The following is a 25076-nucleotide window of genomic DNA, read 5'->3' on the forward strand; positions in this document are numbered from 1 at the left end:
TCTCCAGAGCACAACTGTACACAATACTGCTCACTCCAGCCTTCCCGTACACTATCCTCATGACTCTTTACAATAGTGTTAGACTGTTAACATTTGACAAAGAACTCATAACGTGTCCACATTATTAGGTCTGTCTTCTCTAGGACTTCACAGTGCAATGGCAGTTTGTTAAGAGAATATACAAAGTTGTTATTGTACCAGTCTGTAGACCATCCTAAAAAATATTCATAAATTATGTTCCTAAAATCTACAGACAAAAATTGAATCAGTTAAAATTGTAATCAGGAATATTCAAATACATTTTCCCAAAATCGTACTTGACGGTGATACATCGCTCTTTGGCCTGGAAATAAAAGTGTCTATAGCAACAAAACATTGTTTTTTTATAGTATCAGGTTATAATCCCATTCTCACCCTCCCTTAACTCAAACAAGCTCTAATATTTGGGAAATAGCCTAAACCTGAAATTCCTTCAAAGGGCAATTTTTGTATTCCATTTTGTCTAAGTACAGTTGAAGTTGAAAGTTTACATACACTTAGGTTGGAGTAATTAAAAATAATTTTTCAACCACTCCACAAATTTCTTGTTAACAAACTATAGTTTTGGCAAGTTGGTTAGGACATTTACTTTGTGCATGACATGTCATTTTTTTGTCAACAATTATTTCACTAAACTCATTGCATCACAATTCCAGTGGGTTAGAAGTTCACATACACTAAGTTGACTGTGCCTTTAAACAGCTTGGGAAATTCCAGAAAAGGATGTCATGGCTTTAGAAGCTTCTGATAGGCTAATTGACATCATAGTAAATTGGAGGTGTACCTGTGGATGTATTTCAGGGCCTTCAAACTCCGTTCCTCTTTGCTTGACATCATGGGAAAATGAAAAGAAATCAGCCAAGACCTAAGAAAAAAGTTTGATGACCTCCACAAGTTTGGTTCATTCTTGGGAGCAATTTCCAAATGCCTGATGGTACCACATTCATCTGTACAAACAATAGTACACAAGTATAAGCACCATGGGACCACGCAGCTGTCATACCAGTCAGGAAGGAGATGCATTCGGTCTCCTAAAGATGAACGTACATTGGTGCGAAAAGTGCAAATTATCCCAGAACAGCAAAGGACCTTGTGAAGATGCTGGAGGAAACAGGTACAAGAGTATCTACAGTAAAACGAGTCCTATATCAACATAACCTGAAAGGTTGCAACTGCAAATGGCGAAAAAGATTGTAATTTTTTGAGAATTGTCCTCTAGTCTGATTAAATAAAAAAATTAGCTGTTTGGCTATAATGACCATTGTTATGTTTGGTGGAAAAAGGGGGAGGCTTGCAAGCCGAAGAACACCATCCCAACCGTGAAGCGCAGGGATGGCAGCATCATGTTGTGGGGATGCTTTGCTGCAGGTGGGACTGGTGCACTTCACAAAATAGATGGCATCATGAGGCAGGAAAATTATGTGGATATATTGAAGCAACATCTCAAGACATCAGTCAGGAAGTTAAAGATTGTTCATTAGGAAGACGCATTTGCGACCAATGACCCAAAGCATACTTCCAAAGTTGTGGAGAAACCGCTTAAGGACAACAAAGTCAAGGTATTGGAATGGCCATCACAAAGCCCTGACCTCAATCCAATAGAACATTTGTGGGCAGAACTGAAAAAGCGTATGCAAGCAAGGATGCCTACAAACCTGACTCTGTTACTCCAGCTCTGTCAGGAGGAATGGGCCAAAATTCACCCAACTTATTGTGTGAAGCTTGTGGAAGGCTACCCGAAACGTTTGACCGAAGTTAAACAATTTAAAGGCAATGTTACCAAATACTAATTGAGTGTATGTAAACGTCTGACCCACTGGGAATGTGATGAAAGAAATAAAAAGCTGAAATAAATCCTTTGCCCTACTATTATTCTGACATTTCACATTCTTAAAATAAAGTGGTGATCCTAACTGAACTAAGACAGGGAATTTTTACCAGGATTAAATATCAGGAATTGTGAAACTGAGTTTAAATTGATTTGGCTAAGGTGTATTTTAACTTCTGACTTCAACTGTATCTCTATGTTAACCACATAGGTATTGTGGTACAGTAAAGTTACTTAGTGATTATTGTAATACTCCCCTAATTTACAATTAACTCAATCCAACCATTTCTCTCAACACTGATTCCAGTCTATACACCAGTCCCATCCCTAAAAAGTCAGCCCCCACACCTCAACCCGGGTATCCACTGTGTGTGTGTGGTGTATTTATGTACAAATGCAGAGGAAGGTGGATAGATTGACTTCGCTTCACTCACCCTCACATTTGGGTATCATCCACCACCACCACCATAGAGTGGTGTCTCAGTGTACTCTCCCTAACCAAATTAATCTCATAAATCATTTGGGGGGGATAGACATATATTTGACTCGTTTGTTTGCTGCATTAGATATCACTTGCTAAGAGTAAACTGACAGTCATCCCACCACCACCCATCTATAGTCTAAAGTCTCCCAGTCACTACTGAACAAGAAAGTTGGTCGTTCCTGATGCTTTGATGTGTGTGTATAAGCATATATATATACACACACACACACTCCCCCATCCCTACACCTCTCCTTTTCCACCTTCTAGCCATCTTCTCCCTCACACAGTCAGCAGCCAGAAGAACAAGAAGATGGCCACGAACAGGAAGAGAGAGTCCTGCCAGTTGTTGCCGTTGTCAGGGTTGCCTTGGTGATCGGCTGCATATGCGTCTGGGGGAACAGTGATAACATTGCAATGATCAGCCAAAAGCCATTGTGTCAAGGAATACATTATGGTTGTGTGGGTGTCTGTGTGTACCTGCTCTGTGGAAGGGGTCATTGGTGTTGAAGACTGTGGTGAAGAAGCCAAATGGGAATGCACCGATCCCAAAGGACATGTGGAAGCCAGTGTCCCCAAACCCCTGGAAGGGCTGCAAGAAGAGGAAATAGTGGTCACTCATTACAAATAGAGTGAACACGCAAAGAACCATGCAATAAATGCCATATTAAACTAATTAAAATGTAAGTGATGAAGAGGCCTCACCCCTCTGCTCTCTGGCTCCGTTCTCTGTCCCTGAGGCCGAGGCGGGGTTTTCAACCTGGAAGATGAAACACCAGTTAACCAATGCAGTTTCTCAGTGTCACATGTGTACAACTATGCACGCTCAAACACACACACACACACACACACACACACACACACACACACCTGGGGTCCTCTTGGCTGGAGCTCCCTCTGCCGTAGAGGGGGATGACTTTCTCTCTGCCGATGCCTGCTTTACACACAGGACACTGCTGTTGGCTGGGCCGTGTCTCCAACCACTGCACCACAGAGAAGGAGAGGGAAAGAGAGATCACATGACTGAGACAGTAGCCATACTTTACGGTCTGTTCAATACTGTCAGTCTATTGGCATGCACTGACTTACTACAATGTGCAACACACAGGGTAGATCTATGAGATATAGTGTGTTATGTAAAACGACTAAATCAATATACTTTCATAGAATTATTTCATCAAATAAAAAGCAACAAAATAATTCCAAATTATACTTTGCACTTTGTGTGTCATCAATATAAGAGAGTTTTGAGCAATAGAGCAAGTACGACAGCTGGGTACACAAGGCACTAGCGTTGACACTATCAACAGCGTTAGCTCAGTAACTAATGAAAGAAAAACATTGACTTGTTCTTAGACAATAAAGGAGAAGGATATGCAAAACTAATCATGGTGAGATGCATGTACAGCTTGTGCTATAATCTAAAGCACCTTGAGGACAAAAGAGGGTTGACAGTAAACACTGGTGTAATGAATGTGACATTAAGAACATTATCAACAAGCTGCACTAAATCAGCTGACTGACCAAGTTTGGTCTCAGGTCATGCAATGGGACAGGGATCGAGGGCTGGTTTCAACCAGTAGGAAAAGTGTAGCTAATATTTACCAGTACTGTGAAACTAAAGATAACACCTTTAAATGGAATACTTACTTGATGAAGGCAGGGCCAGCTGTGAAAGAGAGAAGGAGAACAAGGTTAAAGTGGGTATTATGGCATCACCTAGAAACCTGGTGACATTTGGAGGAACCTCCTAAGGGCCTACTTAATTGAGTCAGAATTGACACACGGGGTGATTCTCAATTGCATACTCCTCGCTTCTGCTCTCCTCGTCTCCTTTTCAAAACACAATGAATGAGAAAGTCAGAGGTCCCTCTCCTCTGACCTTCTCCTCCAATTGGCTTTGAGGCGAGAAGAGAGGACACGAGGAGTATGCAATTGAGATTCTCCCATAGGACTAGTTAGTGGGCTAGATTTTGGAATCCATATTTGCCTTGTTTTCCCAGTAGGCCCCTCCAGGGTGCATCTGGTTACCCTGTTCTGACCTTAACGATGCGAGTGATTAAAATTATCCCGGCTCCCCATCGTTAGTTTTAATTAGCTCCATCTGTCATCGCTCGTTAGCACCATCACACCTCGTTACTGGCCAGATTGCTGCATTGTGGGACAGCAGGATGGTAGATGTAACATAGCGCGGCATTGTTGGTTCCAAAAACCATGGTTACAAAGAGGACTATCGTGAACGTGACAACCATAGAAATAGAAGAGAACTACCGAAGCCCCTAAGACAATGGTGAAATGGAGCTGCCCCTTCTCGTTTTCTATGGTGACAATACATGGGCTAAAAGCGTGCCATACATTTGCATTCTGAAACTGGTTTGTGGCTCTATGGAGCACATACAGCATTTGTAGAGCTGGGCAGTGACCATGGTTCTGGGAGGGTTTTAAGAGTTTAGTCAGGTGAAGAACTTATTTAGGCACCAGTGGAAAGAAAGCAACGACGCAGATTAGATCTGTGGGAGACAGGTGAAGTGTGTAGTCTAGCTACCTGCGCTAAGTAGGCTAAATTAGATGGAGACATTATTTGCCAGGGAAATCTAGCCTAATGCAGTCTTCAGATACCCTTTTACATCAAATGATTAGTCACCGTCAGTTCACTGCAATATTTTAGTGCATGGACAAGACTGGAGTTTCAACAATGAAATGAGCCCTCTATTGAGAAGTGTCAAACATCCAAATATACATTTCCATTCTTCAGTACAGCCTAACTTGTTCAAACACCAGCCTGTCAGGATTTGAAGTTTTAGGGCTGTGTAATATTTTATTCTATACTCCAATTTTAGAAAAACATTGTCCTGGTAAAATTCTGAAAATGTACACAGAGTCTAAGGGAAGCTTAGTATTAACCAACGGAATGTTTACACCAGGAAGAGAGGACTTGCCTTCCCATAATAAAGGACAATAGAGAAGAAATCTCAAGATTAGTGTCATTCCCATCTCCAACCTTTCATTTGAAATGTGGATGTGGTCAGCGAAAAACACATTTCTGTAAGCATCCACCATACATGCTTGTTTCCAACTAGCATGGGTTTTCAGGCCAACGCTGACGAAGAAGAGGAGCCTCTTCAGACGGAGATGCTCCTGTCATCAAATGAGTGTCTGCTCTGCAGAAAATGTGACCACTCTTACTCTCCACAGGTCTCTCCAGCTATATTGTTACATTCAAATATAGGCTTTGGTTCTAGGGAATGAGACTTCCTCCTTATCTCCCACATGGGGGCTCAATATCAGCTATTGGAAGCTTAAGTCTTTCACCCTCAACAGGGATAGGGGTATTCAAGTGGACATACTTTAGTATAAGTGAGACATGAATCTCCAAATAATTTCTCACTAAATGATACCATTTTCTAAAGGAAATCGAGATTAACACTATTCCGCTTTGCATGAATAATGTACATGAAATAGATAGTTACATTTTTTTATTTAAAAAAAACTTCATTGAGAACAGTTCAGGAATGTGTGTTCCATCAAGTTTCATTGCTCATCAACCTTGAAATAAAATGTATTTCACCTTTATTTAACCAGGTAGGCTACTTTGCAGAACCTTGAAGGTCATTGCCTGCTTTTTGTAATACATGATTCACGTGTCAATGTTGGCTAGTATCTGAGCTAGAGAAGATGTGTTCTTGGTAGAATCAATTAATGTTTAGTGAATGAGTGAGGGTCACTAAAGTTATCCATTGCCTATAACAGTGTGTGTAATAGTTATTAACCCAATGCAGAGGCTCAACCACTGACTGCTCTCCATGCAGCAAGCAGGTGTGCGCAAGCGAGGCATTCACTGTCACATTGCAAGCGTCAGATCGATACATTGTTGCTGTAGCTTGTGCAACCGAAAGGGGGCATGAATCAAGTTGCACAATAATGATTTTGGCAAGATGCTGATAGCTAGCCAACTAGGTTACGTCCAGAATAGCCCAATAATGACCTAAAAAGAGCCTTAGTCCAAGGACCTTACATGTTCTGTTTAAAGGCGAATTGGTAGGATGGGTACCAGTCTCTTTAGCTAATCCACTCAATGTACTCCATATCATGTGACAATGACAAGGAGTGGCACGTTAGCTAAAAATATTGGTATTCAGACTAGCGAATTGGCTCTGGAAGCCAAAACAGCCAACTACTATCGATTCTAAATTGCGGTACGGTTCTAAAAACATAAATCCCTTTACTTTCATATGACATCAAGAAGATTTCACAAACACAAAACACAGTTGCAGTTGACAGTATTTTCAGTGACAACATGTTTGCGGCTTCCATTTTTTGAGTTAACATGTTCAGAGACGCAGATCGCTAATTAGCACAGGTAGTCAGTCAGTCCACCGTCTTCCGTATCTTTTCCATAAACCACCGCTGCAACATAAAAATGTCTCGTGGGAACCTTATAAAAGGTGTGTATCAATTAAAAACATTTTATTTATTATTTGTCGCTGATATGAATGATAAGGTCCTTATGCTTCCAAAACCGTAAGGCAAGCGATTCGTGTTAATGTTCAGACCGAGCGTCTGGGCTCTTTAAAACTAAACGAACCCATACAGAATAAGCCTTCGCCCAATGACTCTTCAAATCAATCACATTTATTTATAAAGCCCATTTTACGTCAGCCTATGTCAAAGTGCTATACAGAATCCCAGTCTAAAACCTCAAACAGCAAGCAATGCAGATGTAGAAGCACGATGGAACTGTGTAATGGAGCTGAAAGTCATGATCAAGGGCTACCGCCAACGCAACGTAGCCAACTTAAGCCAGGTAGCGAGATCGTACAACCATTAACTTACCTAGCTAAATTGAGTTCATTTTAATAAAATGTGTGAATCAATGTTGTAAAGTTGAGGAGCATATCAGTCAAAGGCACTTTATTTCGATGGGTTGGGTTGGCCAATGTATGAGACTCAGCCAACCAACACTCATCCATGATTAACGTCATCTAGTAGATGTACTCGCTAGACTTCAAGTTAGCCATCTTGCTTGTTAACATTTAACTATATACACACAAACATTGTGCAAGCGTTTGTCTTCGACGTATGGGTGTGATCCGAAAAAACAACCCGCTTGTTATTGCATAGAAGTTAGCTAACGGAAATGTTTTAAAAAGGTAAACAAGGCAATGCCCGCTGGCTATGTATGTAAGTTGTTAGAATGCAACAACATTCCCTATTACTCGCGATTGATCGAAAGTATACCACGGCTCGTACCAGAACAAGTGCCCGCACAAGCTGATGACAGCGTCCCTTGCTGTGTCCAAACAAATGTTGCATTCGAATGTTGACCGATCTGGCTCGGATTCTCCCTCTCCGCCGCTTCCTCCCGGGCCATCGCGCTCATTGCTGCTCTCACCAGCCGGGAACTCTCCTCTGCTTGTGGGCCTGCCATGACTCGAGGACCAGGGATCCGCGGCCGCCATAATTGTTTACTGAAAAAATTAATAACTCGGGCAGCTAGCTTCGAGATTTCACTTTACATGTGTACCACCCCTTCCGTTTCCGTAAAAAAAAGAAGAAACAACTGGGAGGAGTTTAAAAAGCTCCGCGGTTTCCAAACCGCGACTTCCGGGAACACTTGCGAAACAGACCCTTTTTTTATTTTATTTTTATTTTTATTAACAACAAATCAATACATAAAGCACATGAGGGAACACAAGCATACATAGATTAAAAACAATGGACAATAGAGCTAGGGGGGTACAATATCACATTACAATTACACAAGGACCTACACAATTACCACCGGGACATACACATGCTTACAATTCTAACAGCTTTTTTGTTAGTAGAGCATTTAACCGTCTTAAAATACAGTTCAATTTCTTTTTGTAGGGTACGAAAATGTGGTTTTATGTTTGTAAATGTACATTTGTGTATATGAAATTTGGCCAAAAGAATAATGAAATTAATTACATAAAAATGTTTCCGCTTATTTCTATTGTATGTACAGAATCCAAACAGTACATCTCTCCACAATAGTGTAAAATCTTCATAAATGTGTTCAATTATAAACCTACTGATGTCTTGCCACAGTTTTCTTACATGCATACAATGCAAAAAAAAGATGCAAAACTGTTTCTGGGTGGTCATTACAAAAGGAGCAATTTGTGTTGATGTTTTTCATAAACTTCTTCAGGATAATATTCATGAATCATTTTAAAGGAAACTTCCTTAATTTTGTTAACAAGTAGATATGTGTGTGGCAACATCCAAACTTTTTTTCAACAGATATTATCAATAAATCCATTCCAATAAGGCATGACATAAGGTATAGATACAACATCCTGCTGAAACAAGGATCGTATCGCTCTGTTGTTGAATGGACCAAAAGAGAAACAAATCTTTCCTACTGATGAGTCAACAGGGTCAATAGAAGGTAGGCTCTGAGGGTCAGGTCTTGACATGTTCCTGAATAACATAGCAACACCTGAGGGAATGGCATCTAAAACAATTGCAAAATCTTAAGGTGTTACATGGACCTTGTAAAGTGATAAGAATTATTCATAACTGAGTAAAAGACCCTCTGCATTTACCAGTTGGCTCACCAATAGGATATTATTTCGGAACCAATATTCTAAAAATAGAGAGGTATTTTTCTAGAATCATAAAACACGGGACGAGATGTTAAAAAAAACTGTCCATTGTGCCAATAGATGGAATGCACTCGCATGAGATTTGCCGTGATGTTGACAGAGTGGCATGGGAGGTTTATTTCTTAGACTGGGGTAAGATGTCAATTTTTGGGACACATCCTCAGTAGTGTGCCTTCGAATCAGTGGGTGTTTCGGCCTTTAATTACTAAACACCATCATCAAAGGTGGCCAGCTAAAGGGTGATCAAGCCTTAGCTTGTGTCCCATGCCCAATTAAGATGTCCCACAGGACTGTGCAAGGCAGGGGCGTCCTCTTCCCTGAGCCAGCCATACAGCTGACCGCATACCTCATATGCCCTCCTCAAAAGGGAGGGATCTGAATTGAGTTCTCAGGTGGGGGTGAGGGGTCATGAAGTTATAGCCCAGCAAGGGTCCTTCCGTTTGATCCAGATCCACTGGCTACCTCTTTCAGCTGCTTGAAAAACTGCTCTGACGGTCTGGCGCAGAGCCTGTCCATGGATTCCAAGTTCTTTCAGCAACCTGATGATGGAAGAAGCCACGAATCCTCTGCATCCCACTTCAACTGGCCAGACTTTTGCATTCCAGCCACGCTGAGTTGCGTCTGCTGCCAACTCTGTGTAACGCAGTTTCTTACGCTCGTAGGCCTCTTCAACAGAGTTTTCCCACGGGACTGTGAGCTCTATGATGTACACAGCCTTTCGTGAAGGGGACCAGAGTACCATGTCTGGCCTAAGGTTGGTAGAAGCAATCTCAGGTGGAAAAATGAGTTGCTGGCCAATATCGACAAGCATCTTCCAGTCCCGGGCCATGGCTAGGTGTCCAGTTTCTGGCTTTGTAGGAGGATACTTGGGCCTTTTCTGTCCCTCCCGGATGAATGTTGTTGTTTTGACGGGATTGCTTGTTTTTGGAGGTAATGAATTGGTTGCACTCCTCTTGGTCTCAAGTGCTGCAGCCAGGCTCTTGAGGACCTGATTGTGCCTCCAGGTGTAGCGGCCTTGTGAGAGGCTGGTCTTGCAACCTGTCATTATATGCCTGAGAGTCGCTGGAGCTGGGCAGAGGGGGCAGGTCGAGTCCTCGCCATACCATTGATGTAGATTTTTTGGTGATGGAAGCACATCATAAACAGCTCTTATGATGAAGCTGATGTTGCTTGCCTCCATTTGCCAAAGCTCACTCCAGTTGATCTTTCTCCTCTCCAGGCCTTCCCACCGCGTCCATTGCCCTTGTTTAGCAAGAGAGACAGCCTTTGCACTTCTTGCAGTCTCCTCCTGTCTGCGCACCTCCTCGACCACCAGCTTCCTGCGTTCAGATGTTGTTGCCTTATGGAACGTTGGTTTGCTTGCTGCCAGGCCAAAGCCTCCTCTTCCATGCTGGATATTCCCCACAATGTCTTGGTGTCTCAGGGCTGATGTTGCTTGCTGCACAGCTTTGGATGATGTCCATTTCCGTCCAGTTTGTAGGGGAGGTGCAGCCTTGCTAATGGTCTGGTCTTTGGAGTCCTTCAATGTCATCTGAAGTCTTACTTTAGAGCACTTGTACTCCTCCGTTAGAGGACCCCTTTGCCATAGAGGCCGATGTTACTCAGGCATCGTGGGACACCCAGCCATTTCTTCACGTATGAGGTAATGGTTCGCTCCATCTTCTCCACTGTTGTTATTGGGACCTCATAGACGGTGAGTGGCCACATTACCCGGGGGAGAAGTCCAAACTGTAGGCACCAGAGCTTGAGCCTCCCAGGCAGTAGGGTCTTGTTGATGTTCTCAAGACCGTCGGCGATGTCCTGCCTTACTTGCTGCACTTGATCTTTATCCCGGAGGCTTTCGTTGTACCATCTACCCAGGCTCTTGATGGGTTGCTCAGACACCGTTGGTATCGGGTCATCTCCAATGCAGAACCTCACATCTTTAAGCTGTCCCTTGACTATGGAGATGCTTCGAGATTTGCTTGGCTTGATTTTCATCCGTGCCCACTTGATGTTATCCTGCAGTTTTGCAAGTAGCCGCCTGGTGCATGCTGCAGTGGTGGTCAGTGTAGTCATGTCATCCATGTATGCTCGGATAGGTGGGAGACGGAGCCCTTCCTTAGTTCTCTCACCGCCGACCACCCATCTCGATGCCCTGATGATGACTTCCATGGCCATAGTGAAGGCCAGAGGAGAAATTGTACAGCCTGCCATTATGCCTACTTCCAAGCGCTGCCATGTTGTTGTGAAGTCAGGTGTTGTGAAACACAATTGCAGGTCTTGGAAATAGGCCTTTACCAGTGTAGTGATGGGTTCTGGTACGTGGAAAATGTTGAAGGATTCCCAGAGGAGTTCATGGGGAACTGAGCCAAAGGCATTGGCCAAGTCGAGGAAGATGACATAGAGGTCTCTCTTGTCCTTCTTAGCTCTTTGGATCTGGTGCCAAATCATACTAGTATGTTCCAGGCAACCAGAGAAACCAGGAATGCCTGCTTTCTGTACAGATGTATCAATGTACTTGTTCCTTTCCAGATAAGTGGACAGCCTCTGTGCTATTATACTGAAAAAGATCTTCCCTTCGACGTTGAGCAGGGAGATTGGTCAGAATTGACCGATGTCTGTCGCATCCTTCTCTTTCGGGATTAGCACACCACCAGCCCTTCGCCATGCCTTTGGTATTATTTCCTTCTGCCACACTATCCTCATGAGCCTCCAAAGAAAGCGTAGAACATCCGGGGCGTTCTTGTAGAGCTTGTATGGTACTCCATTAGGCCCAGGAGCCGAGGCCGCTCTTGCTCTTCGGACAACGTTCTCTACTTCCCTCCATTTTGGAGGGTCAGTGTCCAGATTGAATTCTGGTGGTTGAATAGGTGGGATGTCATGTGGGATGATTATCTGCTCATGCCTTTTCATGTCCTGGTGGACCTTTTCCAGATGTTCTTCCAGTTCAGGCTTTGTAGTTTTTAGGATTCCGCACTTTTCCTTTGCGAAGAGATCTTTGACAAACTTAAAGGGTTTTTATAGAACCGTGTTCTTGAGTGTTCCTTCTTCCTACGAAGTTTCCTTAAGTTTTCCGCTCTTCGCAAGGTTGCCAGCCGACATTTAATGTCTGCTTGGAGTAGCATGAGACCTCTCTCTGCATCAGAGGCCTTCTTCCACTGCTTCCTCAGCTGCCTTTTCTCTCTGACAAGTATCTCGATCTCCTGCTGTCTCCTAGATTTGGCTGGTGCGGGAGGTGTCTTGCCACTTCTCCTTTCGTTTACTCCAAAGCGCTCTTCTCCGTAGTGGTAGATAATATCTCCCATCCTTTCAAGCTTTTTCTCTGCTGTTCCTACCTGTTGATCCAAGATTTTTGTCAGGTCGTTGTTGATTGTTTCCCACTCTCTCTTTTCAACGGCTTTGGGCCTCTTCACCCTCGGTCTGTGCCCTTTGATCTTTTCCTCTTTTAGAGGTCTCTGTGGTTGGGTGAGTTCCCAATATATCCCGATTATTCCATATATAATATCTATGTGGAGAAAAATTGTGTTTATAAATTAAGGACCATGACAAGAAAACCTGCCCATGAAAAGCAGAAAGTTTCACTGGAACTTTGTCAATATTATAATTGCAAAACAACATGAAGTTAAGGCCATCAAAAGTAGAGAAGACATGATGAGGAATAAAATTCCAGATAGACGTGGGTCTTCTTAGGAATTGTTTTATCCAATTGATCTTAAAAGTATTATTTAAAGTAGTAAAGTCCAGAAAATTCAGTCCACCATTCTCATAAGTGTTCATTACAACAGTTTTCCTAATGTAACGGGTATGGTTTCTCCAAAGAAAGTTGAAAAGCATCTGGTCTATCTCCTTGCTTATTTTACTGTCAAAATATAAAGATAGAGCACCATATGTTAGTCTAGAGATACCTTCAGCCTTGGTTATTAGGACTCTACCTTTTAAAGATAAGTCCCTCTGTAGCCATTGATTTAGTTTCTTCTGGGTTTTTTTAATAAGAGGGTTAAAATTTAGTAAGCCTCTAGACTTCTGATCCTTTGTAATGGTTATGCCTAAATATGTAAGTTCTTCTTTTACTGGAATACCATTATATGAAGGTGTCACACAATCTTTGACAGCTATGAGTTCACATTTATTAATGTTAAGATATAGACCAGACGCTTTGGAAAAGGATTGTAATCACATTGATCGATATGGAAATTTTGTTAGCGTCTTTCAGAAAAAGTGTAGTATCGTCAGCCAGCTGGCTTATAATAATTTCTTTACCAGCTATGGAAATACCTTGTACATGACTATTATTTAAAGAATTTGCAAGAAGTTGGGTGATTAATAAAAACAGGTACGGAGAGATAGGACAACCTTGCCTAATTCCTCTCTTTAACTCAAATCTAGGTGAGGTGCCATATTTCAATTTGATAGAGCTGTTACCATGTGCATAGAGAGTCTTAATAGCCTTACAGAAAAAATCCCCAAAGCCAAGTCTCTCAAGGGAGTGGAAGAGAAACTGATGCTCTACTGTGTCAAATGCTTTATAAAAATAAAAATAAATAATATGAAGCTATCCTCAGTTATTAGGTCTGAGGAGTCAAGTACGTCTAATACTAGTCTGACATTGTTAGAAATATGTCTGTTCCTCATGAAGCCAGACTGTGTTTCATCAATGATTGCATCTAGGACTTCTTTAATTCTTTTTGCAAGTAGTAAGGCTAAAATCTTATAGTCATTATTAAGAAGACAAATTGGACACCAGTTATCGATGAGCAGCACTTCTTTTTTTAGGCTTAGGTATCAGTATTATTAACCCCTGACTCATTGTAGGAGGGAGAACATAGTTTTTAATACTCTCTAAAAAGACTTCAAATAGGAAGGGAGCTACTTGTTCAGAAAATAATTTGTAAAATTCTGATGTAATTCCATCAACACCTGTTGATTTATTGTTCTTTAGATGTTTGATAGACTCTATAATCTCTTCAACTTTGATGGGTTCATCAAACTGTATATCACTGATAGAGTGAACATTATTCAGTAGGTTAAAAAACATATCTGTGGATTCCTGACAGTACGTTGAGTTATACAATTTTCTGTAAAAATTTCTACAGTGTTTAGCGATTAATTTTTGGTCATCTGTAATAACACCATCAATGTTTAACTTATGGATAGTGTTATTTTTAGAGTGAAATTTCTCAAGTCTAAAGAAATAGGATGAATTCTGTTCTCCCTCCTCAATCCATTTTTTCCTAGATCTAATAAAGGCTCATTCTGCTTTTAATTTATATATATTATCCAGTTTATTTTGTAACTCAATTAGTTCCATCTTCTCCTCCCCCAAGCGGTCGGCTGGGGACCTCTGAGAAAGGGAAGTTATCTTAATGATCACCTTTTCCTCCTTAGCTCTTCTGGTCTTAGCAAGATTACTACCATATTTTCTAAGATATTTGGAAACCTCAAATATAAAGAGTTCCCAGTTCTTGCAATAAGATTTTTCTTCACAAGCCCTTTCCCAAAAGTGTGAGAGCAGATCTTTAACCTCAAATTTAACTATAGAATTATTTAATAATGAGCTATTTGGCTTCCAGTAGGATGCTCTAGTAAGGTTCGTATCAGGGGTAAATATTTTGATATCAATGTAAATAGCCCTATGGTCTGTGAGGGGAGTAGTACAAATATTTGTAGTAACACACTCACCATCAATACATTTGGATATAAGCCAAAAATCTATTCTGGATTGTCTGGAACCTGTTTTGTTACTCCAAGTGAATGATCTTTCGGCCAGAAACCTCTCTCTCCATATATCAGTAAGATCAAACTTTTCCATAAAAAGTTTTAAAAGTATTAAAAGTTAAATTCTGATTGGTTGGCCTACCTGGGGGCCATCTATCAGTTGAATTATCTATTGTAATGTTAAAGTCCCCTCCTATAAATAATAACGAATTGGAAAATTTAGATAACCAATGAAGTGTACGTTTCTCTATAGATTCAAGCAACTCATTATTCTCATGTTTGGTGTTGTACCCGTAGAAGTTTACAGTAATGAGCGTAATGTCATTGTCACTGATCACAAGACAATAAAGTGAACAAAAGGGGTCACATTCCGAGTGTAGAATATTACCACCAAAGGTATTTTTCATTGTAGTGACACCAGCAGAGCGTTCAGATCCACGGGAGAGCCAAATATCGTCGCCCCACTGTGACATCCAGAAATTGGCATCAGCCAAAATTGAGTGAGACTCTTGAAAAAAAGCAAACATCTGTTCGAAATTGTTTAGCAAATAAAAACAAGGCCTTGCGCTTCACATTGTTTCGTAACCCCCTAGCATTAAGAGATAATATAGACAAAGACAAAACAATAAAGATTATATAAAAGTATAAACTCTGGTAGGATGAGTCAGACGTAGGAGCAGTGAACGTAAACGATAAGGAACTGAGATCTGCACCATTTAAGTCAATTTAAAGTGAAAATAGCTTATTCCATAACCTTTGAGCTAGATGTTATTTGGCTTTGAAATTCAACTCAACTGGAAATTATGTTCAAGACCAAACAATGGGTTATTGTAGTAAGAGAGACTATAAGCCCTCTTTAGTGTAATCAGGAACTATTCTGAGAAATAAAACAACAAATAATAATTTAAATAAAAGGGTATCTACTATTTTAAGTACATATGAAAACTGATCATAGAATAATTGAATAACAAAATGTTTTACATATAAACGTTCCTAAGACATTTTTTGGAAATAAGTATTAATAACTAAATAGAACAATAACCGTGTAAAGTCAGAGCGAAACAGACCTTGCTGGGGTTTGAGAAGTCAATGAGCGAAGTGAAAAATTATTAATTTGTTGTTAATTTTCTCGAAATCTAAAGGCACAACTTAGATTCGAACCAATGTCTTAAGACGTTGACCTGTTAATACTCAGAACTCGTGAAAGTGACAAACTGACACGCTTTCAATGTCGTTCCTGTTCTGCACGAGTTTAGCTGACAGGCGTCGCAATGACATCGCCTACAAGTGTGATCGGGGATTTTCTATTGGAGAAGCAGTTTCTGCCTATCTGCATACTATATTGTAATGACCTGACTAGATCATAAATGAACAATTGTCCAGACAGAGGCTTGAGTTTGCGAATTGACGGTTTATTAAACCAACTTTACACAGGCTACTGTTTGGGCCGTAGCACACGCCAAATAGATGACAGATAACCCACAAGCCAATCGTGACCTTCTCTTGTGAAGCCCAGACGTAAGACAGAGAGAACAAAGGCTGAACCTGGTCTTAACTTCCAATGCTCCACCCCCCTGCCCAACCCCCCTCCACGCCACTCCGCCAACCACCAGGATGCCCGGCATCAGAACATTCCAGGCATTCCCGTGATTGGCAGATAGCAGGTTGATTGACATGTCGGACCCCGCGAACACCGGGTACTGGTCAGTACAACACAACCACCTCCTAGTCTAACACATAACACACAGCTGTCTGTGCGGGTCACTACAATATGAAGCTTAAGCTCTACACTACTATACTAATATTCTAAAAGAGGAACAGGAGATCAAGCAGTAGAACCTTTAACGTGTCGAAAAGCTCACCACTGCAAGAATCCCCCCCTTTCGCGTGGAGGCGCACGCACTCAATTCTTCATTGTTGCGACTTGCTTGACCGCGCACGCACTCAAGTCTTCATTGCTGCGACTTGCTTGCTAGTTGAGATTTCTGATCACGTTCGGCTGCGTTTAATTTGATTTAGATGTTGGTTTGATAGCGGGGAGGCACTAGTAATGGCTGCAGTTGTCGGTTTGGCTATTTGTTTCAAGTGTATAAGTCTAAATATTTATGCTGAAGTAGTTTATGTGTCAGGTGACTAGGGTCAGTCTGTTATATCTGGAGTATTTCTCCTGTCTTATCCAGTGTCCTGTGTGAATTTAAGTATGCTCTTTCTAATTCTCTCTGAGGACCTGAGCCCTAGGACCATGCCTCAGGACTACCTGGCCTGATGACTCCTTGCTGTCCACCTGCCCGTGCTGCTGCTCCAGTTTCAACTGTTCTGCCTGCGGCTATGGAATCCTGACCTGTTCACCGAATGTGCTACCTGTCCCAGACCTGCTGTTTTCAACTCTCTAGAGACAACAGGAGCGGTAGAGATACTCTGAATGATCGTCTATGAAAAGCCAACTGACATTTACTCCTGAGGTGCTGACCTGTTGCACCCTCGACAACCACTGTGATTATTATTATTTGACCCTGCTGGTCATCTATGAACATTTGAACATCTTGGTTATGTTATAATCTCCTCTTAATAGATTTGTTTTCAGGACAACTACTAGTCAAATAAGGAAGGAGAGTCCGCACCCTTTTTGGGCCCCACTCTTGGTGGTTCCAAACTTCTTCCAAAACTTGTGACTCAACACAATCCTGTTTCAGAGCTCTACATGCATTGTCAACTGTGGGACCTTATATAGACAGGTGTGTGCCTTTCCAAATCATGTCCAATCAATTGAATTTACCACAGGTGGACTCAAATCAAGTTGTAGAAACATCTCAAGGATGATCCATTGAATCAGGATGCACCTGAGCTCAATTTCGAGTCTCATAGCAAAGGGTCTTTGTAAATACGGTATTTCTGCTTTAAAAAAAATACATGTTCACAAAATTCTAAAAACCTGTTTTTGCTTTGTCATTATGGGGTATTGTTTGTAGATTGTTGAGGATTTATTTTAAAATCCATTTTAGAATAATGCTGTAACGTAACAAAATGTGGAAAAAGTGAAGTGGTCTGAATTCTTTCTGAATGCACTGTATATTCTTCAAATAAATTCTACTGTAGATAACAACATATTTTTTTGTCTTGTTTTATTGATCAGGGATGCCAACCAGAGTAGAGAGTAGACTGGACTTATCTGAGGGATAACCTCTATGCATGGATAGGTTGTTGAGGTGAGTTATGACTGGATTCTTGTATCTGATATTTTGAATCCGTTAAGCACTTTGTCTGTTCTCAAAGGAAGAAATCATAATTGCATGTGTCATGTTCCTTTTTGCAATGCAGTGTTCCCACTTATTCCCACTTCCATCCTCGCATCCTGACAAAAGAGAATGTACATACAGTAAGCTGGTAAGCTGTCACCCAGCATATACAAGTGTCACCCAGCATATACAAGTGTCACCCAGCATATACAAGTGTCACCCAGCATATACAAGTGTCACCCAGCATATACAAGTGTCACCCAGCATATACAAGTGTCACCCAGCAAATACAAGTGGGAACACTGCATTGCAAAAAGGAACATGACACATGCAATGTTCATTTCTTTCTTTGAGAACAGACAAAGTGCTTAACGGATTCAATCTATTTTCAGACTGGACATACAATAAAGCTGGAATCAAACATTAAGCCCTCATGGACGATAGGGCTTTCTGCTTCAGGTGAGCTATTCATAATAAAAGTACAAGAAAACAGCAGGGTAGACAAGAGAGAGCTGCTTTTCCTCCTGGGGAAGATCTGCCCGCTCCAAGATCTCTCCATCACGTTTGACAACTCCAAGGTGTCCTCCTCCTAGAATGCAAAGGACCTTGGTCTGTCCCTGACAACACCCTATCGCTCTCTGCAAACATCAAACCAGTGACTCGCTCTTGTAGGTTCATGTTCTGTCTACAGCATTTGTAGAGTGCGACCCTACCTCATACAGGAAGCGGCGCAGGTCCTAATCCAGGCACTTGTCATCTCCCGTCTGGACTACTGCAACTCACTGTTGGCTGGGTTCCTCTCTTGTGCCATCAAGCCCCTGAAACGTATCCAGAATGCTGCAGCCTGCCTGGTGTTCAACCTTTCAAAGTTTTTGTTTGTCACCCCGCTCCTCCGCACACTTCACTGGCTTCCAGTTGAAGCTCACATCCACTACAAGACCATGGTACTTGCCTACGGAGCAGCAAGAGGAATTGCCCCTCCCTAGTACCTTCAGGCTATGCTCAAACCCTACACCCCAACCCAAGCACTCCGTTCTGCCACCCCTGGTCTCTTGGCCCTCCCCCACCCTACAGGAGGGCAGCTCCCTCTCAGCCTAGTCCAAGCTCTTTGTCCTGGCACCCAAATGGTGGAACCAGCTTCATCCTGAAGCTAAGACAGCAGAGTCCCTGCCCATCTTCCAAAAACATTTGAAACCCTACTTCTTCAAAGAGTACCTTAAATAATTTCACCTTTACTAACTCTGACTTTGGTGATAGTTACTTTGAGGAAAAATGCACTTACTATGACTGTGATATGTGGTTATCGCACCTGTTATCTATGTTATACATCTGGATCAAATGTAGGCCTATGTAATTAGATTGTAAGGATAAAGACGTATTTAGGCTCTAAATAGTCATCCACCCAAAACAGTAAACATAGATAGGTGGCGACATCATGTAGTGCCTTTTGCTTCCCAAAAAACAGAAGCTTGTCTCTCCCACAAGCTTTGGTTCCGACTTCAAGTTGCAGTTGGTAAGCAACTGCAGAAATGTTCAGTCAACTGCAGTCGATTTGATAAGATGTTGAGTAGTCTTATGGCTTGGGGGTAGAAGCGGTGTTGAAGCCTCTTTGACAATTTTTAGGGCCTTCCTCTGACACCGCCTGGTATAGAGGTCCTGGATGACAGGAAGTTTGGCTCCAGTGATGTACACACTCGGTAGTGCCTTGCGGTCAGATGCCAAGCAGTTGCCATACCAGGCAGTGATGCAACCTGTCAGGATGCTCTCGATGGTGCAGCTGTAGAACTTTTTGAGGATCTGAGGACCCATGCCAAATCTTTTCAGTTGCCTGAGAGGGAAAAGGTTTTGTTGGGCTCTCTTCACGACTGTCTTGGTGTGCTTGGACCATGTTAGTTTTTGGTGATGTGGACACCAAGGAACTTGAAGCTCTCAACCTTCTCCGCTACAGCCCCGTCGATGAGAATGGGGGCATGCTCGGTCCTCCTTTTCCTGTAATCCACAATCATCTCCTTTGTCTTGATCACATTGAGGGAGAGGTTGTTGTCCTGGCACCACAGCCAGGTCTCTGACCTCCTCCCTATAGGCTGGCTCGTCGTGATAAGGCTGTTGTGTCGTCTGCAAACTTAATGATGGTGTTGGAGTCGTGCCTGGTCATGCCTGGCCGTGCCATCAAGAGTGAACAGGGAGTAACAGGGAGGAGAGGACTGAGCACGCACCCCTGAGGGGCCCCCGTGTTGAGGATCAGCGTGGCGGATGTGCTGTTACCTACCCTTACCACCTGTGGGCTGCCCGTCAGGAAGTCCAGGATCCAGTTGCAGAGGGAGGTGTTTAGTCCCAGGGTCCTTAGCTTAGTGATGAGCTTAGAAGGCACTATGGTGTTCAACGCTGAGCTGTAGTCAATGAATAGCATTTTCACATAGGTGTTCCTTTTGTCCAGGTGTGAAAGGGCAGTGTGGAGTGCAATAGAGATTGCATCATCTGTGGATCTGTTGGGGCGGTATGCAAATTGGAGAGGGTCTTGGGTTTCTGGGATAATGGTGTTGATGTGAGCCATTACCAGCCTTTCAAAGCACTTTATGGCTACAGATGTGAGTGCTACGGGTCGGTAGTCATTTAGGCAGGTTACCTTAGTGTTCTTGGGCACAGAGACTTGGTGGTCTGCTTGAAACATGTTGGTATTACATGCAAAAAAATGTCAGAGAAGACACATGCCAGTTGGTCAGAGCATGCTTGGAGTACACATCCTGGTAATCCGTCTGGCCCTGCGGCCTTGTGAATGTTGACCTGTTTATTAAAGGTCTTTCAACGGCTGCGGAAATCCGATTTTAACCAGTAATTCAAAATACGCCTAAACTTTTTCAAACGTTAGCTGACACCTTGAGACTCTATAGAGGGTAACAATGTTTTCCCTGAAGGGATGGCTATTTTGTTAATTGTTAGCTAGCTATCTAGGTTACCAGTTAGCTTTTAACATTACCCCTCTATCAAGTCTAGCTAGCTAGCTCTACTGGCTGCTGGCTAAATGAGCTAACGTTCTTGATTGTAGTTACTAAGATAAATGAAACATTTAAAATTAGCTACTCACTTTAGCGTTTACTTTATTGAGGTATTTTCTGAAATGATTCTCACTTATTTGTTTCTCCTGTTGTCAGATTGACCACACCATTTACAGCCCCAAATTAAAAGAGGACAGTTGGAACACAACCTTCTTTATCCAGAGGGAATTCACAAATGATCGCCAAAATCTGAAAGAATTATATGGATATAATATCTGTTTTTAATTTGAGCATGTCCTCAATTCAAATCCACATCTGAAATGTTCCTAATTTAGCACATCAAGATCCTGATATGGACCTCAGTCATGAGCATATGCATTGTATGTGCTGAGAAAATACACTATGTAAGCCTACGGTCAGTATTTGTCATCTGTAGTGAAATTAAGATGTTCACATAGGCCTATCTCAGTATATCTAATGAGTCAATATCCTGCCATACCATGTATGATATCTGGTTGGAATCCAAAAATAATTTGTGCATGAAAGAAAAATATGGATTTCATATTTGTCCAATTATTGAGCACGTGCTGAAAACTCAGAAATGCACCAGAAATTGTCCTTGTTTTCAGCATATCAAGATCTGCATATGGACCTCAGCCAAGAGAAGCATATCTGGAATCAATGTAGCGTTCTATCTTGAATGTGCTGAGAAAACACATATGCGATGTATACAGTCAGTATTTGTCAACAAGAACAGAGGAAAAGGATGTCACATATCTCAGGATATTGAATTAGTGCATTTCCGGCCAAAGGAAATGCCCATGTGTAATATTTGGAATAATCCCAATATCATTAATGTCTAAAAGGCACATCTGGATTCAGAATTTGGCAGGGAATGGTGCATATCCACAAAATTCAAAATGTGCATTGGAAATGGTTTGAATGATCTATTTAGCACCATTAACCATTATCATCATGGTTTGCTTTTTCAATCTCGACAAAAAGAAAATACCTACCTCCCTACTCAGTATCAAAGAAAAAATCTCAGAATGTCATTAAACTTTTTAGTGTTTTGTAACAGAAGTCTCTTTCCATTAATCCAATGGCCGGTGAGGATTTTGGATGCTGGAATTATATTCGAGTGGAGTGGATGAACATGTGCAGGTAGTCTACTGGAGACCAGTTTAAAGATAAACTTCTTGTTAATCCAGCCACAGTGTCTGATTTCTAAAATTCTAAAATACGGCGAAAGCACACCTTGCGATTATGTTAGGTCAGCGCCTAGCCACAGAAAACCATAAGGCCAATTTCCAACCAAGGAGAGGTGTCACAAAAGACAGAAATAGCGTTAAAATTAATCACTTACCTTTGATGATCTTCATCTGATGGCACTCCCAGGTCTCCATGTTAGACAATAAATGTTAGATTAAGTTCATATTTATGTCCAAATACCTCTTTTTTGTTCGCACATTTAGTCCAGTAATCCAAAATGCACAAGGCGCAGGCACTAAGTCCAGACGAAAAGTCAAAAAAGTTTAATTACAGTTCGTAGAAACTTGTCAAACAATGTATAGGATCAATCTTTAGGATGTTTTTATCATAAATCTTCAATAATGTTTCAATTTCTTTGTCTTTAGAAATTAAAAGGAATGGAGCTCGTACTCACGGCCGCACGCGTGACTTAGCTCATGGCATTCTGCCAGACCCCTGATTCAAACAGCTCTTATTCGCTCCCCCTTCATAGTAGAAGCCAGAAACAACGTTCTAAAGACTGTTGACATCTAGTGGAAACCTTAGGAAGTGCAATATGACCCCATTTACACTGTATATTGGAAAGGCAATCACTTGAAAAACTACAAACCTCAGATTTCCCCCTCCCTGGTTGGATTTTTTTCAGGTTTTCGCCTGCCATAGGAGTTCTGTTATACTCACATACATAATTCAAACAGTTTTAGAAACTTCAGAGTGTTTTCTATCCAAATCTAATACTAATAATATGCATATCTTAGCTTCTGGGCATTAGTAGCAGGCAGTTTACTCTGGGCACCTTATTCATCCAAGCTACTCAATACTGCCCCCCGTTCCCAAATAAGTTAATTTCTGAAAGCCTGCAGGGCCAAAGTGCCCGAAGTTGCAGAATCACCTGGATATATCGGCCCTCTAATACAGGACCTGTGCTGCAGCAACCTCAGCACCCCTACTTCCTGTGGCAATGGACAGGATAGGCACTTGCAAGCAGATGAGGAATGTGGCTATAAGAAGATATTATATAGTAAAACCTGTAAAATGGCGAATGTAAATCAGAGAAACAATGCACTACCCTCCTCTACCCAATAAAAAAAGACACAACCCTCCCCAAAGCAAAAAATAAGTTTGACAAACCTCCCCTATTTTGTACCAGCCCCCACACCCCAGTAATTGTTGAACTGTCCCTAACGAAAGAAAGATAATTAAAATACATAAGAATTGAACTATATACAGGGATTTCCAGTACCAGATCAATGTACATGAAGATATCTGTATATATAACTCACTGTATAATGAGGATAAAGATGTGGCTCACTTTAGGTTGATTACTCCAAAACAGCTACAGCTGAAGTCAGAAGTTTACATACACTTATGTTGGAGTCATTAAAACTCATTTTTCAATCACTCCAGAAATTTCTTGTTAACAAACTATCGTTTTGGAAAGTCGGTTAGGGCATCTACTTTGTCAGAATTTTACATACACTAAGTTCACTGTGCCTTTAAATAGCTTGGAAAATTCCTGAAAATGATGTCATGGCTTTAGAAGCTTCTGATAGGCTAATTGACATAATTGTAGTCAATTTGAGGTGTACCTGTGGATGTATTTCAAGGTCTACCTTCAAACTCAGTGCCTCTTTGCTTGACATCATGGGGAAATCAAAAGAAATCAGCAATAACCTCATGAAAAAATGTTATGACCTCCACAAATCTGGTTCATCATTGGGAGCAATTTCTAAATGCCTGCAGGTACCACGTTCATCTGTACAAACAATAGTACGCAAGTATAAATACCATGGGACCACGCAGCTGTCATACCGCTCAGGAAGGAGACGCGTTCTGTCTCCTAGAGATGAATGTACTTTGGTGCGGAAAGTGTAAATCAATCCCAGAACAAGACCTTGTGAAGATGCTGGAGGAAACAGGTACAAAAGTATCTATATCCACAGTTAAACAAGTCCTATATCGACATACCCTGAAAGACAGCTCAACAGGGAAGAAGCCACTGCTCCAAAACCGCCATAAAAATGCCAGACTACGGTTGGCAGATGCACATGGGGACAAAGATCGTACTTTTTGGAGAAATGTCCTCTGGTCTGATGAAACAAAAATAGAACTGGTTGGCCATAATGACCATCGTTATGTTTGGAGGAAAAAGGGGGAGGCTTGCAAGCCAAAGAACACTGTCCCAACCGTGAAGCACGGGGGTGGCAGCATCATGTTGTGGGGGTGCTTTTCCGCAGGAGGGACTGGTGCACTTCACAAAATAGATGGCTTCATGAGGAAGAGAAATTATGTGAATATATCTTGAAGCAACATCTCAAGACATCAGTCAGGAAGTTAAAGCTAGGTCGCAAATGGGTCTTCCTAATGGACAATGACCCCAAGCATACTTCCAAAGTTGTGGCAAAATGACTTAAGGACAACAAAGTCAAGGTATTGGAATGGCCATCACAAAGCCCTGACCTCAATCCAATAGAACATTTGTTGACAGAACTGAAAAAGCATGTATGAGCAAGGAGGCCTACAAACCTGACTCAGTTACACCACCTCTATCAGGAGGAATGGGCCAAAATTCACCCAACTTATTGTGGGAAGCTTGTGGAAGGCTACCTGAAACAATTGACCCAAGTTAAACAATTTAATGGCAATGCTACCAAATACTAATTGAGTGTATGTATATTTCTGACCCACTGGGAATGCTATGAAAGAAATAAAAGCTGAAATAAATCCTTATCTCTACTATTATTCAGACATTTCACATTCTTAAAATAAAGAGGTGATCCTAACTGACCTAAGGCAGGGACTTTTTAACATGATTAAATGTCAGGAATTGTGAAACTGAGATTAAATGTATTTGGCTAAGGTGTATGTAAACGTCCGACTTCAACTGTAGCAAAGTTTTCAGATGTTCCTTTTTGT

General features: G+C 41.6%; 1 protein-coding gene across 1 annotated transcript; it reads right to left on the reverse strand.

The window, feature by feature from the left end:
• Nucleotides 1-1946: 1946 nt before the first annotated feature.
• On the reverse strand, nt 1947-7890 carry LOC124043646 (E3 ubiquitin-protein ligase RNF5-like). The gene is made up of 6 exons (XM_046362444.1): nt 7599-7890; nt 3999-4017; nt 3219-3331; nt 3054-3108; nt 2829-2940; nt 1947-2740 (listed from the first exon to the last, which is right to left on the reverse strand). The coding sequence occupies exons 1-6, from the start codon at nt 7805-7807 to the stop codon at nt 2631-2633; spliced, it is 618 nt and encodes a 205-aa protein (XP_046218400.1). The 5' UTR covers nt 7808-7890; the 3' UTR covers nt 1947-2630.
• Between the last annotated feature and the right edge of the window lie 17186 nt (nt 7891-25076).

This window comes from Oncorhynchus gorbuscha, linkage group LG09, assembly GCF_021184085.1.
Source record: "Oncorhynchus gorbuscha isolate QuinsamMale2020 ecotype Even-year linkage group LG09, OgorEven_v1.0, whole genome shotgun sequence".
Lineage (NCBI taxonomy): Eukaryota > Metazoa > Chordata > Actinopteri > Salmoniformes > Salmonidae > Oncorhynchus > Oncorhynchus gorbuscha.

What these genes read in the sequence shown, in the direction of transcription:
- LOC124043646 (XM_046362444.1), bottom strand. Translation starts at nt 7,807, where the DNA reads ATGGCGGCCGCGGATCCCTGGTCCTCGAGTCATGGCAGGCCCACAAGC. An exon ending in TCCAGCCAAGAGGACCCCAG is followed by an intron (nt 3,109 to 3,218) that starts GTGTGTGTGTGT and finishes TTCATCTTCCAG; the next exon opens with GTTGAAAACCCCGCCTCGGC. An exon ending in TGACCCCTTCCACAGAGCAG is followed by an intron (nt 2,741 to 2,828) that starts GTACACACAGAC and finishes CTGTTCCCCCAG; the next exon opens with ACGCATATGCAGCCGATCAC.